At 34.1% G+C, this 15,534-nt stretch overlaps 2 protein-coding genes across 3 annotated transcripts; one reads left to right on the top strand and one right to left on the bottom strand.

Annotated features, from left to right (window-relative positions):
* Positions 1 to 402: 402 nt before the first annotated feature.
* Positions 403 to 10,156, top strand: LOC100790624 (microtubule-associated protein RP/EB family member 1B). Of its 2 annotated transcripts, none has more exons than XM_006581903.4 (8): positions 403 to 940; positions 2,243 to 2,311; positions 2,398 to 2,484; positions 3,070 to 3,176; positions 5,762 to 5,883; positions 6,029 to 6,105; positions 6,420 to 6,533; positions 9,787 to 10,156. In XM_006581903.4, exons 1-8 carry the CDS (start codon positions 833 to 835, stop codon positions 9,934 to 9,936), a joined length of 834 nt encoding a protein of 277 aa, XP_006581966.1. In that variant the 5' UTR covers positions 403 to 832; the 3' UTR covers positions 9,937 to 10,156. The 2 variants fall into 2 exon arrangements, with proteins under 2 accessions (XP_006581966.1, XP_040872536.1); XM_041016602.1 differs by having other exon boundaries at positions 422 to 940; positions 6,930 to 9,800.
* Positions 10,157 to 12,740: 2,584 nt separating this feature from the next.
* LOC100527841 (uncharacterized) lies at positions 12,741 to 15,534 on the bottom strand. Its single transcript, NM_001251354.2, has 5 exons — positions 15,339 to 15,534; positions 15,024 to 15,050; positions 14,525 to 14,647; positions 13,222 to 13,465; positions 12,741 to 12,998 (listed from the first exon to the last, which is right to left on the bottom strand). Exons 1-5 carry the CDS (start codon positions 15,392 to 15,394, stop codon positions 12,951 to 12,953), a joined length of 498 nt encoding a protein of 165 aa, NP_001238283.2. The 5' UTR covers positions 15,395 to 15,534; the 3' UTR covers positions 12,741 to 12,950.

The raw sequence follows: 15,534 nt of genomic DNA on the forward strand, positions 1-15,534 counted from the left end.
TTTATCACATGAACTTTGTCGATAATTAATTATATTTTTTATGTATAAAACTTAAACCCAAAAATTAATAATAATAAAAAAAGAGAGAATTCAATACACTGTCCCAACAACATATTAATGCAATCTAAATTTTTTTAATAGATTTGAACTAACAACAGTAACCCACAACAAACAAGATTAGTTTCTTATACAAGAGTTGGAAATCATGTTGATCTCTCACGAGGGAAAAAATAAATGAATAATAGATTAAATTGATGATTTAACCTTTATAAAATGATTAGGAATGAATGACACAAGAGAACGTTATCATATTTCCATTTGGCACCAAATTTCGGAACGGCGTTATTAAATAACAGATCAATTAATTAATTAAAACAATTCATTCGGAAATTAAATTTAATATTTTAAAAAACGGGTTTTCCCACTCCCAGTGGCCAGAGCATTAGCATTTAGCAAACGTTATATGTGTCGGAAGGAAGAGAAGAGTGTGTGTGTTGTGTGTGAGAAAGAACCTCTCTCTCTCATTTGTTTCGGTTTGGTCGTGCCCACTGTCCTGTTTGTTTCGGTTTCTGTTTTCCTTTGAAAGCAGAAGAATCAAATCAAATCAATCCTTCACCGTTCGTTCATTCGTTCAATTCAATTGAATTCCTTTCCTTCGGTTTTTCTTTTTTTTTTCCCCTCAAAAATAAAAAATCGGAACTTTGCTTTAAACGTGGAACCCCACCCTGAGATTTCGCCCCCAGAATCTTGATCCCTTTATCCAGAAGGGTCCTTGTTGGTTTTTTTCCCATTGGGGTTCTTGTTGTTGTGGTTCATTGCTCGTGGAAAAGAAATGGCGACGAGTATAGGGATAATGGATAGCGCTTACTTTGTCGGCAGAAACGAGATTCTCAGTTGGATCAACAATCGCCTTCAACTTAGCCTCTCTCGCATTGAGGAGGTAACCCTTTTGGTTCTTGCCATCATTCAATGAAAAAAAAAAACTTTTCATTTTCTTTTCTGTTTTTTGTTGTTGGTTGAGAAATGGGGTTTCTTTCTTCCTCTTGTTTCTGTGTTTGATGTCATTTTCTGAATGCCGGTTGTATTTTTTTTATTTATATAGTTTTTGTAATCTTCGTACCCCATTGCCCGGAGGCTCTTCGCTATGCGAAGATATGGAGGAGGGATATTGTACGCACCCTTACCCTTGCATATGCAAAGAGGCTGTTTTCGGATTCGAACCCATGACCAACAAGTCACCAAGGCACAACTTTACCGCTGCACATCCGGAAACAGCCTCTTTGCATATGCAAGGGTAAGGCTGCGTACAATATCCCTCCCCCATACCTTCGCATAGCGAAGAGCCTCTGGGCAATGGGGTACGAAGTTTTTATATAGTTTTTGTAATCTTGTGGGTTTTTTTTTATACTTGTAATACATTTCATTTTATTGTATTCCTCTCTCCCTTTTTGTTTTTTGGTTCATACAAAATGGCATTTTCAATTCCTCATCTTAGTTAGGGAGAATGTGATCTCTATTTGCGTTTTTTTTTTTAAATGTTTGGGTCCTTGAAGAATTAGAATCTGGTTTTGCTGTGAATTTTCTTTTGAAAAACTTGCTTGGAAGGCTCAGGGTAGAGTTTTCTTTGATTTTTTTTTCGCTAATGGAGTTTGCTTTGATGGTTCTGCTGAATGTGGTTGAATAATTAAGTTTCTAAGAATTATGCCGGTATCGGGGAATGTTGATTGAATGTGAATCAGTGGATTTGTGTACCATCAGCTTTTGTTTGATCTGTTTGTTGGAGTTTACGTGTTCACATTGTGGGTTTTGAGCGAAGTTATTCAATGATACTAATTTAAATGATTATTACTTGATATGTTGGCTCTTTATCTTTCTTTTTTCATTTTTTTTTTTTTAAATTCAATCCTTTCTTTCTGCTTAATTTACGACAAATTGTCTAAATGTGTACACTTATGCACCCTTGGTATGAGTTTCAAGATGTTGATAATTACTTTTGCCGATGGCTAGTGTTAATGGTGTGGTCAATTTTGAACATTCAGTGAAACTAACATTGTTTTTGTTTCATGCTTGTCTGATTTATTTTCCTTTTTCAATCAGGGTAGAATTTTCTTTCATTACTAGATAAAAGGAAAAAAAATACAGAAAAAATTATCAGCTAATGCTAAAGTTAATTGAGTCTATTAAGTATGATGCAAATCTATTTTTTTGTCCATTCCTTCTTATTCCTTATGCACTTGGCCAGGCTGCATCCGGTGCTGTACAATGCCAGATGATGGACATGACATATCCAGGGGTTGTTCCAATGCACAAGGTGGCAACATGATTTTGCTTTAACTTCTTTTATGCTTATTTTATTTCTACGAAGGGTAGTTTTTTTATACTTGGAGTTTGTTCTAGGTGAATTTTGATGCAAAGACTGAGTATGATATGATCCAGAACTACAAAGTTCTACAGGATGTGTTCAACAAGCTGAAAATTGAAAAGGTATTTGTTCTCTCATCACAATGTTAAGCAGAACACTTGGAAAAGAGTTTTGCTTTAGTAAATATGAAAGAAAGAAATAAAAGTGGGATGATTTCTCACTCATAAATTTTTGTTGTAGTATCAAATCAACATATCTTCTTTAAGATTTTAAACTTCAATGGAATGACTTAACACCGGTAAATTTTAGCATATGTGTCAAGACCTAGAAGTTCTAATGAGTTGTAAAATTAATGGTTTGATTCCATTCCAATTCCACATTAGTAAGATTACTTTTTTTTTCCTCTGCCCTTCCTCTGCCTCAGTTTACACCCTTACGTTTGCATTGCCGGTGTACTACAATTTTTGTGGTGTTATCTTTATGGCTTCGTGTGCATTCCGAGTTTATTGCTCAATCCCAGCTTCCTCATTTTCTCAGGCTATGCAATACCAGTTTCATTGGTTGCATAGGTGTTTTATGCCAGGGTTTGCATTTCCTCTTGATTTAATAGTGAATATATTTCAGATTATAGCTTGAGATTGAAAACTTTTGAACAATCAATTGTTGATGTTTGCACATATTGGGCTAACTTGGCTTCTATGTGGCAGCATATTGAAGTTGGCAGGCTTGTTAAAGGTCGACCTTTGGACAACCTGGAATTCCTACAATGGCTGAAACGCTACTGTGATTCTGTAAATGGTGGCATTATGAATGAGTATGTTTTCTGAGTTCCTTCCAATCTTTTAAACAGTTTTGATGATCTCTGTTTCTACATTACTTGTAGAAATACATATTCTATCATTTCTTGTGATATATGCCCAATGCATGTGGAGTTTATATACAATAATGTCGACCTATTAATAAAAAATAAAAACTTTTTTGTTTTAGTTTCTCAAATGAAAGCTGTTCCAGAGTGACTACTCCTGAAGGTTTATACACTCAGTGAGTTCATTTGTGTAATCCAAATAGAAAAAAAAATGGAACATGAGAAAGTGATTCCCAAAACATGTAGAAAGAGTTTGCAATCATGTTAAAGTTTTTTTTTTTCCCTTTTTTGGTGTGTGTGTGTGAATGTAGTTGCATTATAGAAGTTATTGGAAGGTGAAGCCATTTGGTGTTTAGGTGAGTATGGCTCATCTGTACCTCTAAAGATAATACTACGATAAACCTGATCTCATTTTACTAAATATGAAGTCTGGTGTTAGAAGTCCTACATTGAGTAGAATAAACTACTTGATGTGTACTTAAACCTTGAGGTTCTCCCTCCTGATGGACTAGTTTTTTGGTTCGGGCTCTCTTGTGCTTAAGTCCTAACAATTGGTGCTCTTGTTGAGAGTTGGGCCATGAAAAGGGCTACCTATAGGCTGGATTAAGGTGCAAACCAAAAACTTATAGCTGAGTGAAGCCGTCCAAGGGAAAATGACTATCCACTAGGTCAGTGCCGATAGAATGAAAACCGCCGTGGACATCGGCCCTTAAAGGGGGTGACAATGTTAGGAGTCCCACATTAAGTAGAATAAACTACTTGATGTGGTACTTAAGCCTTGAGGTTCTCCCTCTTAATGGTCTTTTGGGTTAGGCTCTCCTCCGGTGCTTAAGTCCGAATCTGGTCTACAGTAAGCCACCTGCTTGTGTAAATGCATAACCACAATCTCCCAAATAGAATGATATGTTAAGACATTAGTCTTAAAAAGAAGCTGAAGTTTTGGGGGCTGGGCTAGTTTAGGATAGCCATGGTAGTTGGCGTTCTTTAAATAAGGGGAATTTCATTCTGATCTATAATATCATGGAACTGACTTATTGTATATTTCAAAATTAAAAGTTTGAGGGATAGTAAAACTGAAAAAGGTTTGAAATGTTGTTTTGATTTTAGTTTTACATTTAAACTTTTCAAATTAGTATGTATATTTATTTTTTGAACAAATTAGTATGTTTATTGTTTAGTCCTTATATTATTGAGTAAATTACACACGCACCCTTGTGTTTTTACGCAAATTGCACCTGATATCCCTCCCTTTTTTTACATTACTTTTACTCTCTTTCTGTAAATATTGTTAACTAACGTCGATTGAAATATGTGAGCAGATGAAATTATCCTAACATCTTTGTTACACTCGCACCTCCTGTGTTTTTCTCAAATTGTACCTGATACCCCTCCCTCTTTTTACATTACTTTTACCCTCCTTCAGTTAACGTCATTAACTAATGTTAATTGAAATATGTAAGTAGACGAAATTGCCCTAACATCTTTGTTAAATACTCAAAATAACAAATTAACAATTGACCCTGTGAATGAACCTTTCTTAAGGTAATAGTAGTTTTTCCTTTAATATTTGACTCTTATTTCATTCTTGCTAACACTTGAAGAAGATTCAACTCTTGATTGAGACATTATATCAAACATCTAGTCATCAATAATAAATATTTCAAAGAAAGGAGTTAAAAACACAAATGCAGGAACAAAACACTAAAATTTGAAGCAAAAGACCATATTCAATCAATAGACATTGTTGGGAACACGTCCAACAAAAACGCAGCAACTAAACGATCCAACACACACCAAAAAAATTGAACTAAAAAAAAGAAGAAGAAGGAAGGGTGTTAACACATGCTTACCAACAAGGTGGGTTCACGTTCAACAAAAAGTTGTGTTCACGTCCAATTAGAGAAAAAAGAAAAAGAAAGAAGAATGTTAAAATATTTACAGGCTGAAAATGATGTCATGTCTTTTATGGAGTTAAGAGGAAGAAGATAAAGGTATTTTAGACATAAATTTTCATTAAAAATCATGTGACCAGCATGTGTCTATTTTTTGTTAAATTATTAAATGGTGTTTAAGAGGGAGGGGTATCGGGTGGAATTTGGAAAAAACAAAGGGGTGCGAGTGTGAGGAAGAAGATGAAGGTATTTTAGATATAAATTTTCATTAAAACTCATGTGATTAGCATGTGCTTATTTTCTGTTAAATTAAACGGTGTTTAAGAGGGAGGGGGTCTAAGTGTAATGTGAGCTTAAACAATTAAAGGGTTTTTTCTTGGGTGCAAAAAAAGGAGAAATGTCGGGTGTAATTTGAAAAAAACACAGGAGGTATAAGTGTAATTTACTTTATTTTATTTTAATGACGGTGTGGTATTTTGCCATTCACCGTTGGTCTTTTCTATAATAAGATCATCATTCAAATTATTTAAACAAAGCATATTTTTACTGATATTTGGATATGCAATATTAAGCCATGCTGGCCATGCATACAATGTTATTGTGAGTATATTTTATCAAATCCTTTCCACTTTTTTTTAATAGGAACTACAATCCTGTAGAGCGTAGGATTAAGGGTGGAAAGGACCGGAATGTTAAGAGTCTAAAGAGCTCAAAATCACTGCAAACAAATACTATGAATCATTCTGGTTCAGGCGACTCACTCAGTACGAACGAAAACTTTAGTTTGCTTATCAGCGTCTTTGATTCTAAATTGTTTTGCATTTCTCTCAATGGTTTTTCCATGTTAATCTTTTTCCCCCCTCATCCTTTTCTGTTTTCCTCTTTTGGTTTATGACTTTTTGAGTGTAGGGTCCAAGCAATTGAGGTCAAGTGGAGGAGCTGACGGGGTTAATTCTTCAGCAGAGATACAAGCTTTGTCCAAGCAGGTATGACTATGAAGATTAGGTTCTCAGTGTTTTCTGTGCCTGCAATCTGCGATGGCTATAGAAATGGCATACAAGATAAACCTATAAGTATTGAGGCATAACTTGATACATATTAAATAGCCAAAGAAGCCTTTTAACTTGTAGTAGAATTCTATATCAAGGAAAATGCTACACGTATGTAGTATGTAGACATTGTTAATTTTCCTGATGCTTGCACCTGATGGCATATAATATACCCATGTATTTAATGAAAAAGTTATTTACCTTTAGTTTTTTTCATTGTTCACTTTCATTTTCTGTTTTCTGTTTCTCAGGTTTCTGATCTTAAACTCTCAGTGGATCACTTGGAAAAAGAAAGAGACTTTTACTTTGCAAAACTAAGGGATATAGAAATTCTCTGCCAGGCTTCAGAACTAGAGAACGATCCTGTAAGAATTCTAATGAAGGCTTGCATTGCAGTTTAGTTATTTTATTTTTTTATTCACAGTGAATTTGAGAGTTCTATTACTTTTTGGTTTGCTTGTGATCATTTCTAACTATATTGTGCTTCAGCATAAAATATCATATTCTATTCTCATGATCTATTCAATGATTTTCTTTTATCTAAATTCCTAATACCTTAAGAGTGTGTTTGGATGAGGAAATTAAAACGAGTAAAGTAATTATCCAGAGGATTTAAAATTCCTCCCACCTAAATAATCTGTTTGGATGCTCATTCAGAAGAAATTTAAAATTTTGGCATTTTAAAATGGAATTTGTTTTTAACTATAAACTTAGAATTTTAAATTCTTTCAAAAACAAAGAAATTCTAAAATTCCCAGCAGCTTTCACAGAAGGCCTCTGCGGGGCCATGTTCGCGATCAGCGGGGGAGGTGAGGTGGTCGACAATGACAATCCAGGCCTTGACGTGGGGAGGTAGCCGGAGCGGAGCATGAAGCGGAGGAAGGAGGCAGTGTAGAGCGTATGGTTGACCTTGGCGACAAAGACAGCGAGGAGGCTGAGGCAGTTGGCGTTGAGGCGGTGCAGCTGGCGTTCATTGCGGAGGCGCGTGACGATGGACTGGGCGCGCGTGAGAGAAGAGAGTGTGTTCTGGTAAGAGAGTTGAAAGACCAAGCGACTGAGGCAGGTGGAGTTAGGGAGGTGAGTGGAGTGGGAGTAGGCGAGCCAAGCTTCTTCAGTTTTGTGGTCGTGAAGGAGGGAGAGAAGCTTGTGATCGCAGGTTCTGAGGAGATTGTGGCGGTGGCGCGTTGAAAGGGAGAGAGTGGGGGTTGTAAGAGAGTGATGTTCATGATGGCTATTCCTCCATTTGGGATAAGTTCATCTAACTATCTACCAAGTCATCTTATTATCCAAACTAGAAATTTTAACAATGAAAGGATATTAATTAAAGCAATTAAAAATTTTAAAATTTAAAATTCTTTAAATTTCCAAAATCTCTCATCCAAATAGACTGTTAATGACTGGAAATTGAGAAAAGAAGCAATGTGGAAGTGTTTACTTAAAATAAGTCTGGTTTTGGCATTGACAAGTATTTTTTTGTGATACTAGAACCCTAATTAAAAGGGTCTATGTTAGGAGGAGGGATGGGCGAGCTAATGATGAGGCTCAAATAAACAGAAGTGTTGGTTAGTACAGTTTGAAGGTTTTTATCATGGGTGGGAATCTGTTATAGATTGTTAGGAAAGTTATGAGTTTTATTAAACCTAGCTGGTAGAGAATTATATTTTTTAGTGTGTAGTTTGGATTGTTAGGAGGGACCAGAACCCCTTGAATTCTTCTAATATAAAGAAAATTCTTTATTTTCTTCAATAAACTCAACTCTTTTTGAACCACTTGTATCAACTGGTATCAAAGCTTTGACTTTGATCTAGGAGCCATGGGCATGATGAGACCTTGATTGCGAAGAGATGTTGACAAACAAAGAGCTGGAAGCCCTGAATTTGTGAGGTTAGATGGTGCAGTACAGAAGAATTCAAGCACTCAGGAACTAGGAGGGGATCTTCAACCTACTCCAAGAGTGATAGTAGTTTAGTACAGAGTTTGGTTGGGTTGGTGGACCTAACCATAAGAGAAGGAATAGAGGGGAATAATAAAAGAGAGAAAATTCAGGCAATTGCTTAATGTGGTCTTGCTCTTCATTTAAGGGTGATACCTTCTCTTCCAAGTTAAGTGGAAGAGGGAATTAACAAGGGACAAATTCAAGTATGTGAAATCCCAAGCTGATAAGAGTAGAGAGGTGGAATTTCTAGTGGGTGATTGGGTGTATTTGAAGATTGAACCTTATAAGTTGAGAAGTCATTAGCTAGAAAAAGGAATGAGAAATTGGCTCCAATGTTTTATGGCCATTATCAAATTGTGGAGAAGGTGGGGTACTGGGGCAGTTGCTTATCGTTTGCTGCTATTAGACCCTAGCAGAGTCCAGTGTGTGCCTCTTGAAAAGAGTCATTTTGGGCTCAATTCAACTCCAACCACTGCCAGCAGACTTGATCAATGTGGAAATGCTGATCAAGTGGCATAGCTTGCCAGATTCTGAAATATCATGCGAGCTGCTCAGTTCTATACAATCTAGTTTTCTTAATTTTCAACTTGAGGGCAAGGTGAAACCGTGAAAGATTTAGTGTCGATAGAGCAGACCCCTAACTAAAAGGGTCTATGTTAGGAGAAGGGGGGACAGTCCCGCTAGAAATCTAGTTTAGTACAGTTAGAAATCTGTTATTGATTGTTTCAAAAGAGTTATGGGCTATATCAGACCTAGCTGGTTTAGTCTGGATTGTTAGGAGTGACCAGAACCTGTTGAACTGTTCTGGAGCATTGTGCTACATCGGAAAATTCTTTCTTCTTTTAAATAAACCAAAATCTTTTTGGACCAGTTGTGTAGAAGTTGTTTTATTTCATTCATGAGTTTGGTCAAGTGGATGGGATAAGATATGGTCTCCTTTGTGATCTAAATTTCTATAGTTTAGTCAAATAAGAATGATTCTTCATAGGGTTTGGAACTCTAGTATTTTTTGCTTTCTACCTCTAAACTTGACATGCATTTTAATCCCTCTATGGAGGATGCAATTTTCTTCTGCTGGAGGTGGCTCAAATGAAAGGTTTAATGGTCAAAAGCTGATGGAGGATGCAATTTTCTTCTTCTGGAGTTGGTTCAAACATTTGGAAAAAGGATTTGATATTCCATTTCACTCATGGGCTAGCAACATAAGGGTTGGGTTTTGTAATCAGGGGGGGATTGTCCTATAGGTTTTTGATGGAAGGATGTCTTTACTAATTCACACCTATGGAATGTTAATTCTTGCAATATAGCTTGAATTAGGTTTCCATAGGTCTTCAAATAGTATGGACACAATGTACATATATCAGTACCACTTGTACTAATCCCTTTATAATATTATAAATTAGTTTTGCTTATAAAAAAAAAACAATTAATCCCTCTATACTCCACCTTTCCTAAGCTGTATACGTTTGTTTACTTTGGTATGATTCAGCTGGATGACAGTGTATGCATTGGTATTGGAAACCACCGCTTACAGTTCTTTTTTATATTTACAATCTATTCCTAAATCTAAGTTAGTAATCCAAAACAGATAAAGATTGTAGTTGATCATAGAGTATTTTGACAATCGGGAGTTTTAAAAAGTAAATTGATTATGCTTCTTTTTTTTTTTTTTTTTAATGCAGATGTCTCTAGCAATCAAGAAGATTCTGTATGCTGCTGATGCAAAAGGATCAGCATTAGATGAAGCTCAGGAGTACCTTAATGATGTCATCAATGGCGGTGAAGATGAAGCTGAAGCAGAAGCAGAAGCTGAAGTAGAAACTGAAGCCTGATTATGATTACTCTTACAAATAGATCCTGGCTGGTCCTTGTTAAACAAGCTTAGTTTCATCTGTGATGACTGAGACTGGTAATCTGCCATGGCCATGAATTACCTAATGACATAGATGTAGTTGTATGGATCCTTTTGTTTTCTTCTTGTGAGCCTGGATGGATAATCAGATATTCTGGTTGATGTTTCCAATAAATAAAGTTTTATCTCATTGTCCTTTATATCAATTCAAAAGAACTTCATAATGAACTTTGTTTTGAAATGGATGTGTTCAACTTCAACCAATGTATTTCGTATTTCTTTTCAAATTTAGCCTGAATCAAATATGCATAGGTTAAGTCATTGTGACAACAAAGGTGCACAATACAGTTAGCGTATGTGTTATGATGTATTATACTTTCTATAAATTTGGATTGAATGTAAGTGATTTCACTTGAGGTGAATGCTAGAGATTGGCAATTTGTGTGCCACTTGAGGTAGTTAGGAGGGTGATTGATTACTATTGTTTAAGAAATTGGTAATGAAGATGTTATAACATGTTTGAATAAGTTTATTCAAAAACATGAGAAGAAAATAAGAAAGAAAAAATGAAATGAGTTTTTTCATAATTTAAAATTAACTTATTTTAAAGAAGTTATATAAGAGAATTTTTACAAATTAACTTATATATAAGTTAATTTTAGCTTATGAATTTTTTTAAGAGAAGTTTATCCAAACCATTATGTACCAATAAAATGTTTGAAATTCCGAATATTTGTTAAAATTTTATATTTGATGTGAGAATTCATGTCTGATTGTAATTCTGTTCTTTATGCTATACTTATAAAAGAGTCAATCCGTAATTGTAAGTAATGTTTGTGCTCATGACTTCATAGAGGCTGTCTTCTATTTTTCAATAAAATATTGATGCCACCATACTATGTTACTAGAAAATTGATGCGAATATGAAAGGATGGTTAAAACACATCAGGGTGTTGAAGTTTGATTTGTTGTTAATGTGCATTTTTCTATCATTTAATTGTGTTAATATATTATTAATTATTACTTTATTTTTCTACTATTTAGGATGGGAATTTTTAATTTTTTTTTTATACAATTGACATTATTTTGTCAAAAGAGAAGAAAGAAAAATTTAATACATACTCCTTTTTATAACACATTGTTTTGAATCTTTTTATAAACTCTTTTCTAATTGCTTCCTGTATTAATTATTTTTTAACAAAATACAATTAATAATTCCAGTTCATAATAATAAATGCTATAAATTATATTTTTCTTTCTTACAAGGATTGGAGAATAGAAAAGTTTAATTTTAAAAATGAAAACTCCACTACTAATATTATTTTTTTTATTCTTATTTATAACGCTCATGTTTAAAATGATGTAAATAGAATGAGCAATAAATGTAACCCTCAATCATTTAGCAACTACAAAAAATAAAAAAGTCTTAAACGAATAACTCATTGTCAATTCTATACTATCCACAAAGTGAATATTACAAGTTCATGACTTAATAAATATTGATCTAATAAAAAAAGTACCCATACCGTTTGAAATGTGCATACGTGGTAGAATTTGCCAAAATTCACACCTAACAAATTTTGGTTGATTGATGGTATAAAGGTTTTTACGTTAATAATGCATTATGCATAGATATTAAACTTTTTAAATTTTATTGTTCTAACTATATTATTACCTTTAAATTTAAATCAAATTAAATATGATTTTTTAAGAAGAAAATATGTTTTTATTATATTAGTTTAAAGAATATAATAAAGTAAGTGATTTTAATTTATATAACTTAATAATTATGTAAAAAGTATTTACCTTTTGCATTTGCATGAGTTAAAATGCTAGTTTTACATGGAAATTAACTATTATCTTATAGTATGCAAATATGTATCAATCATGTAAAAAAAATTTCACTATTATCCAATTTGTTAATTTTTATAATAATTATCTTAAAATTATACCAAATTAAAAAATAATTTCTTGAAAGTGTAAAACCTTTTACTGAGTGCATATCTGTTAGACTTTTATGTTTTAATCATCTTTGTTAAATATTGCACTAATCAGAATGTACCTAATGTATGCTGAAAGAAAATAATGTACCTAATGTAAAAATAAAAAATCAGAATGTACCTTTTGCCCTTAATTGTTCTATAACTAAAAGTACTAAAGGGACAAAATTCCTGTTATTGAAATTGAAGACTTAACTAACAAATACTATATTGGCAAGAGAGATAACTTCTCAACCGAGCTTACATTCATCAATTGTCATTCGCCACATAAGGGTTTTTCAAATCACCGCAGGGTAAATTGTGTAATCACTAATCACAGACCTGATTCGCCAACTATCTTGATGTATATATGTTTGGATTAAAATATACAAACTCAGTTTGTAAAAGTATTTCGAGTCTTACTCTTCAAAAACGGAGTTTTTATGTAAAATTTTATTCTTCAACATACTTTTGGAACATTCCGACAGTCCCACCAAAAATCCAAACATACCATTATGCTATCGAGTATGAATTAGTTTATGCACAAATTTTAATGAATTTAAATTTGAACAATTCACCCGAAAGATATGCAGTTCATCTCGTTTTGTGCTGTATATTTTGTACCGAAAATCATTTTCAATGAATAAATATGCAGTTTCTTGAAGGCTACCACACAACAAAATAACAACTGAGTTACTAGTTACGTAGAATGGACCAAAACTTATTTGGCTATTTTCATGGGGGAGAGAGGGGGTGGGGGTGATTGAGGTAAGGAGTAGTGTGACAAGAAGGAAAAACAAAAAAGTCAACAAACTGATTTGTATTGTACCTCCATTATATATTATCTATATTCTATAATTCTATATATGATAATTTGGCACATACCATAGTTGTATATCCTTGAGACAAAGAGAGAGCCTGATATAATTACACACTAACAAAAGTTAAGCCAAAACATCATGTACATGCACTCCTTTATCCCAAACATGACAAAAACTAAGCTACCAGATTGCATTCAATAGCTTCCATTTGCATGCCTGCTACTTTTCCTAGATTTACCAGCCTGCAGAGTGATGAGCACTATTAGTACAAAAGGTCAGATACTAAGAGCATGTTTGAATACAAGGCTAAAAGTCCTTTTGACAGCTTTTGAGAGCTTTTCTACTGGCAAAAGTTTTATATTTCAAATAGAGAAGCTCTCAAAAACACTTATACATTGTACCCAAACAGGCTCCAAAGATAGCATAAACATGTGATAACCAAATTGAACATATGAATGGAAGTACCCTGTCAAGCAGATTCTCAAATGCTTCAGTCCCATGCTCTTTGATGTACTTCTCTGCGGCAGTGAGAACGTCCTCTGGCTTGCCCGAGGAGTCCTTTTTGCTAGGGACATACCAGATGTTAACATTCTGAGAATTGACAAAGAAAGGTCTAACATAGTGCTCGTAAACATAGGCCGCACCGCTGAAGTAAGGAATGACCAACCAGCTGGTGAGGATCAGCTTTGCATATGGCCATATAGGAATCCTGTAATAGATTGAGACAATTTAATCACAAGAAGTTTAGTACTTTCCCACAGCCTAATCATCTCTCTACATATAATCATGACAATGTAAATACAATAGAAATGCAGATCTCATTAAAAATGGGAATCCCATTTTCCATATGATGCTAGCAACACACTCTCCAACACTCTGTTTCTAATGCACTCTCTTATTGGATGGAATTCATGTGGATCTCATTAAATATGCGGGTCTCATTTCTCATTTGGCGGATTTCATTCCCAAAATAATGAGATCCACGCGAATTTCAATCAATTGGAGAGGTTATGTTGAAAAAAAGAAGTGTGAGAGAATGTATTGTGCACTGCTCTACAAAACAAGGTTTGTACAATGCAGATAATGTACCACAGTTCACATGAATCTAACTACCTAATAGTATAAAAGCGTGTCTGGAAAACCAGTGGAAGCCCCTCAAATGTAGGTTGAGTCCAAAGACCAAAAGTATCAAAAGGGTTCCCTTTGCAAACCTAGGTTTGGTTGGGATCTCCAAATGGGGACCCAAACATGCACTAAGTATATTTTCATTGTTATTATATTGCATATCAGTATAACAGTAATCCCTTTACGTTAAATGTTTACAATTATACTCTGCCAAAAAAAAAAAAGTTTAAAATTATACATTTATTACCGCATTTTCTAAGACTATTACAATGGCCAAGATAAGGCATAGATTTTGCAGCTAAAATAGTCAGAAAACTCAACAAAATCAAACTCAACATTCAATTTCATTAACGTCTTGATCCCCATATTCCATGTAAAATAGAACAGATTGTAGATCTTTAGATATGATTGGAGACTAGAATAACACTTTTACTAACACCACAAAAGGTATATCTAGTATGAATTGCATTGCTGGTAAACTTATCTACCGTGGCACTTAACTAGTAAGTAGTAGCAAGCACTTCTTAATAATAACCACTCCGGGTCAAAATCGCTGGTTTCTCATCAAATTTATTGATCACTCGGATCAGGTAAATCACACAAGAAAAACCATAAAAAGATTCAACTGTAAAGGCAAAATTACCATTCAAGAACTTTGGCAAAAGTAAGTTCAAAGAGGGTGATCAAGGAATAGAGAACCCAATAAGTGAGCCATTGCTGGTCATCAACAGGAGACTTGCTCTCAATTGCCCTAACTGAGGCATATCTGAGGCATTGTTCAAAGAAATCATAAACCATGAATCAATCTATTCTCAAACAATAGCTTAAAACATAACGAGCCAGCAAAATAAAAACAAACAAATTAAAAAAAAAAGGTTTTCGGTGTTTTTAGTCCCTAGCAATTTTCCAAATTTTAGTTTTAGTCCCTATATTTTTTGAAATACTCAAACTTTGGTATCTGTACAGAGGAAAAATGTTAATTCTATAGACTAAAATTTGAATAATTTTAAGAAATACATGGACAAAACTATTGGTTCTAAACATCAGGAACTAAAACCAAAACTTCAGAAAATTTTCAGAACTAAAAGCACAGTTAATCCTTTAAAAAGCACAAGTTGTTAGCATGTACTGTGTGCACTTACAGAGGATAGGCAAGACTAAGCACAGGCCTGAAAGAGAAATCCAATAGCCAAAGGTATCATCAGTAGTTAATACACAAAGAAAAAACACACTGAACTTGAAAAATATGGTAAATTTAGTCATGGGTTCGGTTGTGAAGCCCTGTGGCACATAATCAAAATTCATTTTAGAAATAATTTCAAAGATAAAGAGTAGTGTGTTTCACAGAGGGTATGGTATGTAAGAGCAACAAAAGAAAAGTGCTTTTTCATTTTATTTTATTTTTTTGGAAGAAAGGAAAGTGCTTTGTTAGAAAAGTAGGAAAAAGCAAAACATACCCAGCAAGAACATCAAAATTTTTTAGAACCACCTTGAGGAAACTTCCAGCTCCCATGTTTGATCCTTCTCTCTTAAAAGGAGTGTTAAGTGAATGAAACTAAGGCTGTGTTGTTGTTGGTTGGAGAGTGTACTTAGGATTTGACACAGGTTGTCTGTGAGGGAACGAAGCAACCAAGTGAAAGAGAGAGATTTATG

Source organism: Glycine max, chromosome 6 (genome assembly GCF_000004515.6).
Source record: "Glycine max cultivar Williams 82 chromosome 6, Glycine_max_v4.0, whole genome shotgun sequence".
Classification (NCBI taxonomy): Eukaryota; Viridiplantae; Streptophyta; class Magnoliopsida; order Fabales; family Fabaceae; genus Glycine; species Glycine max.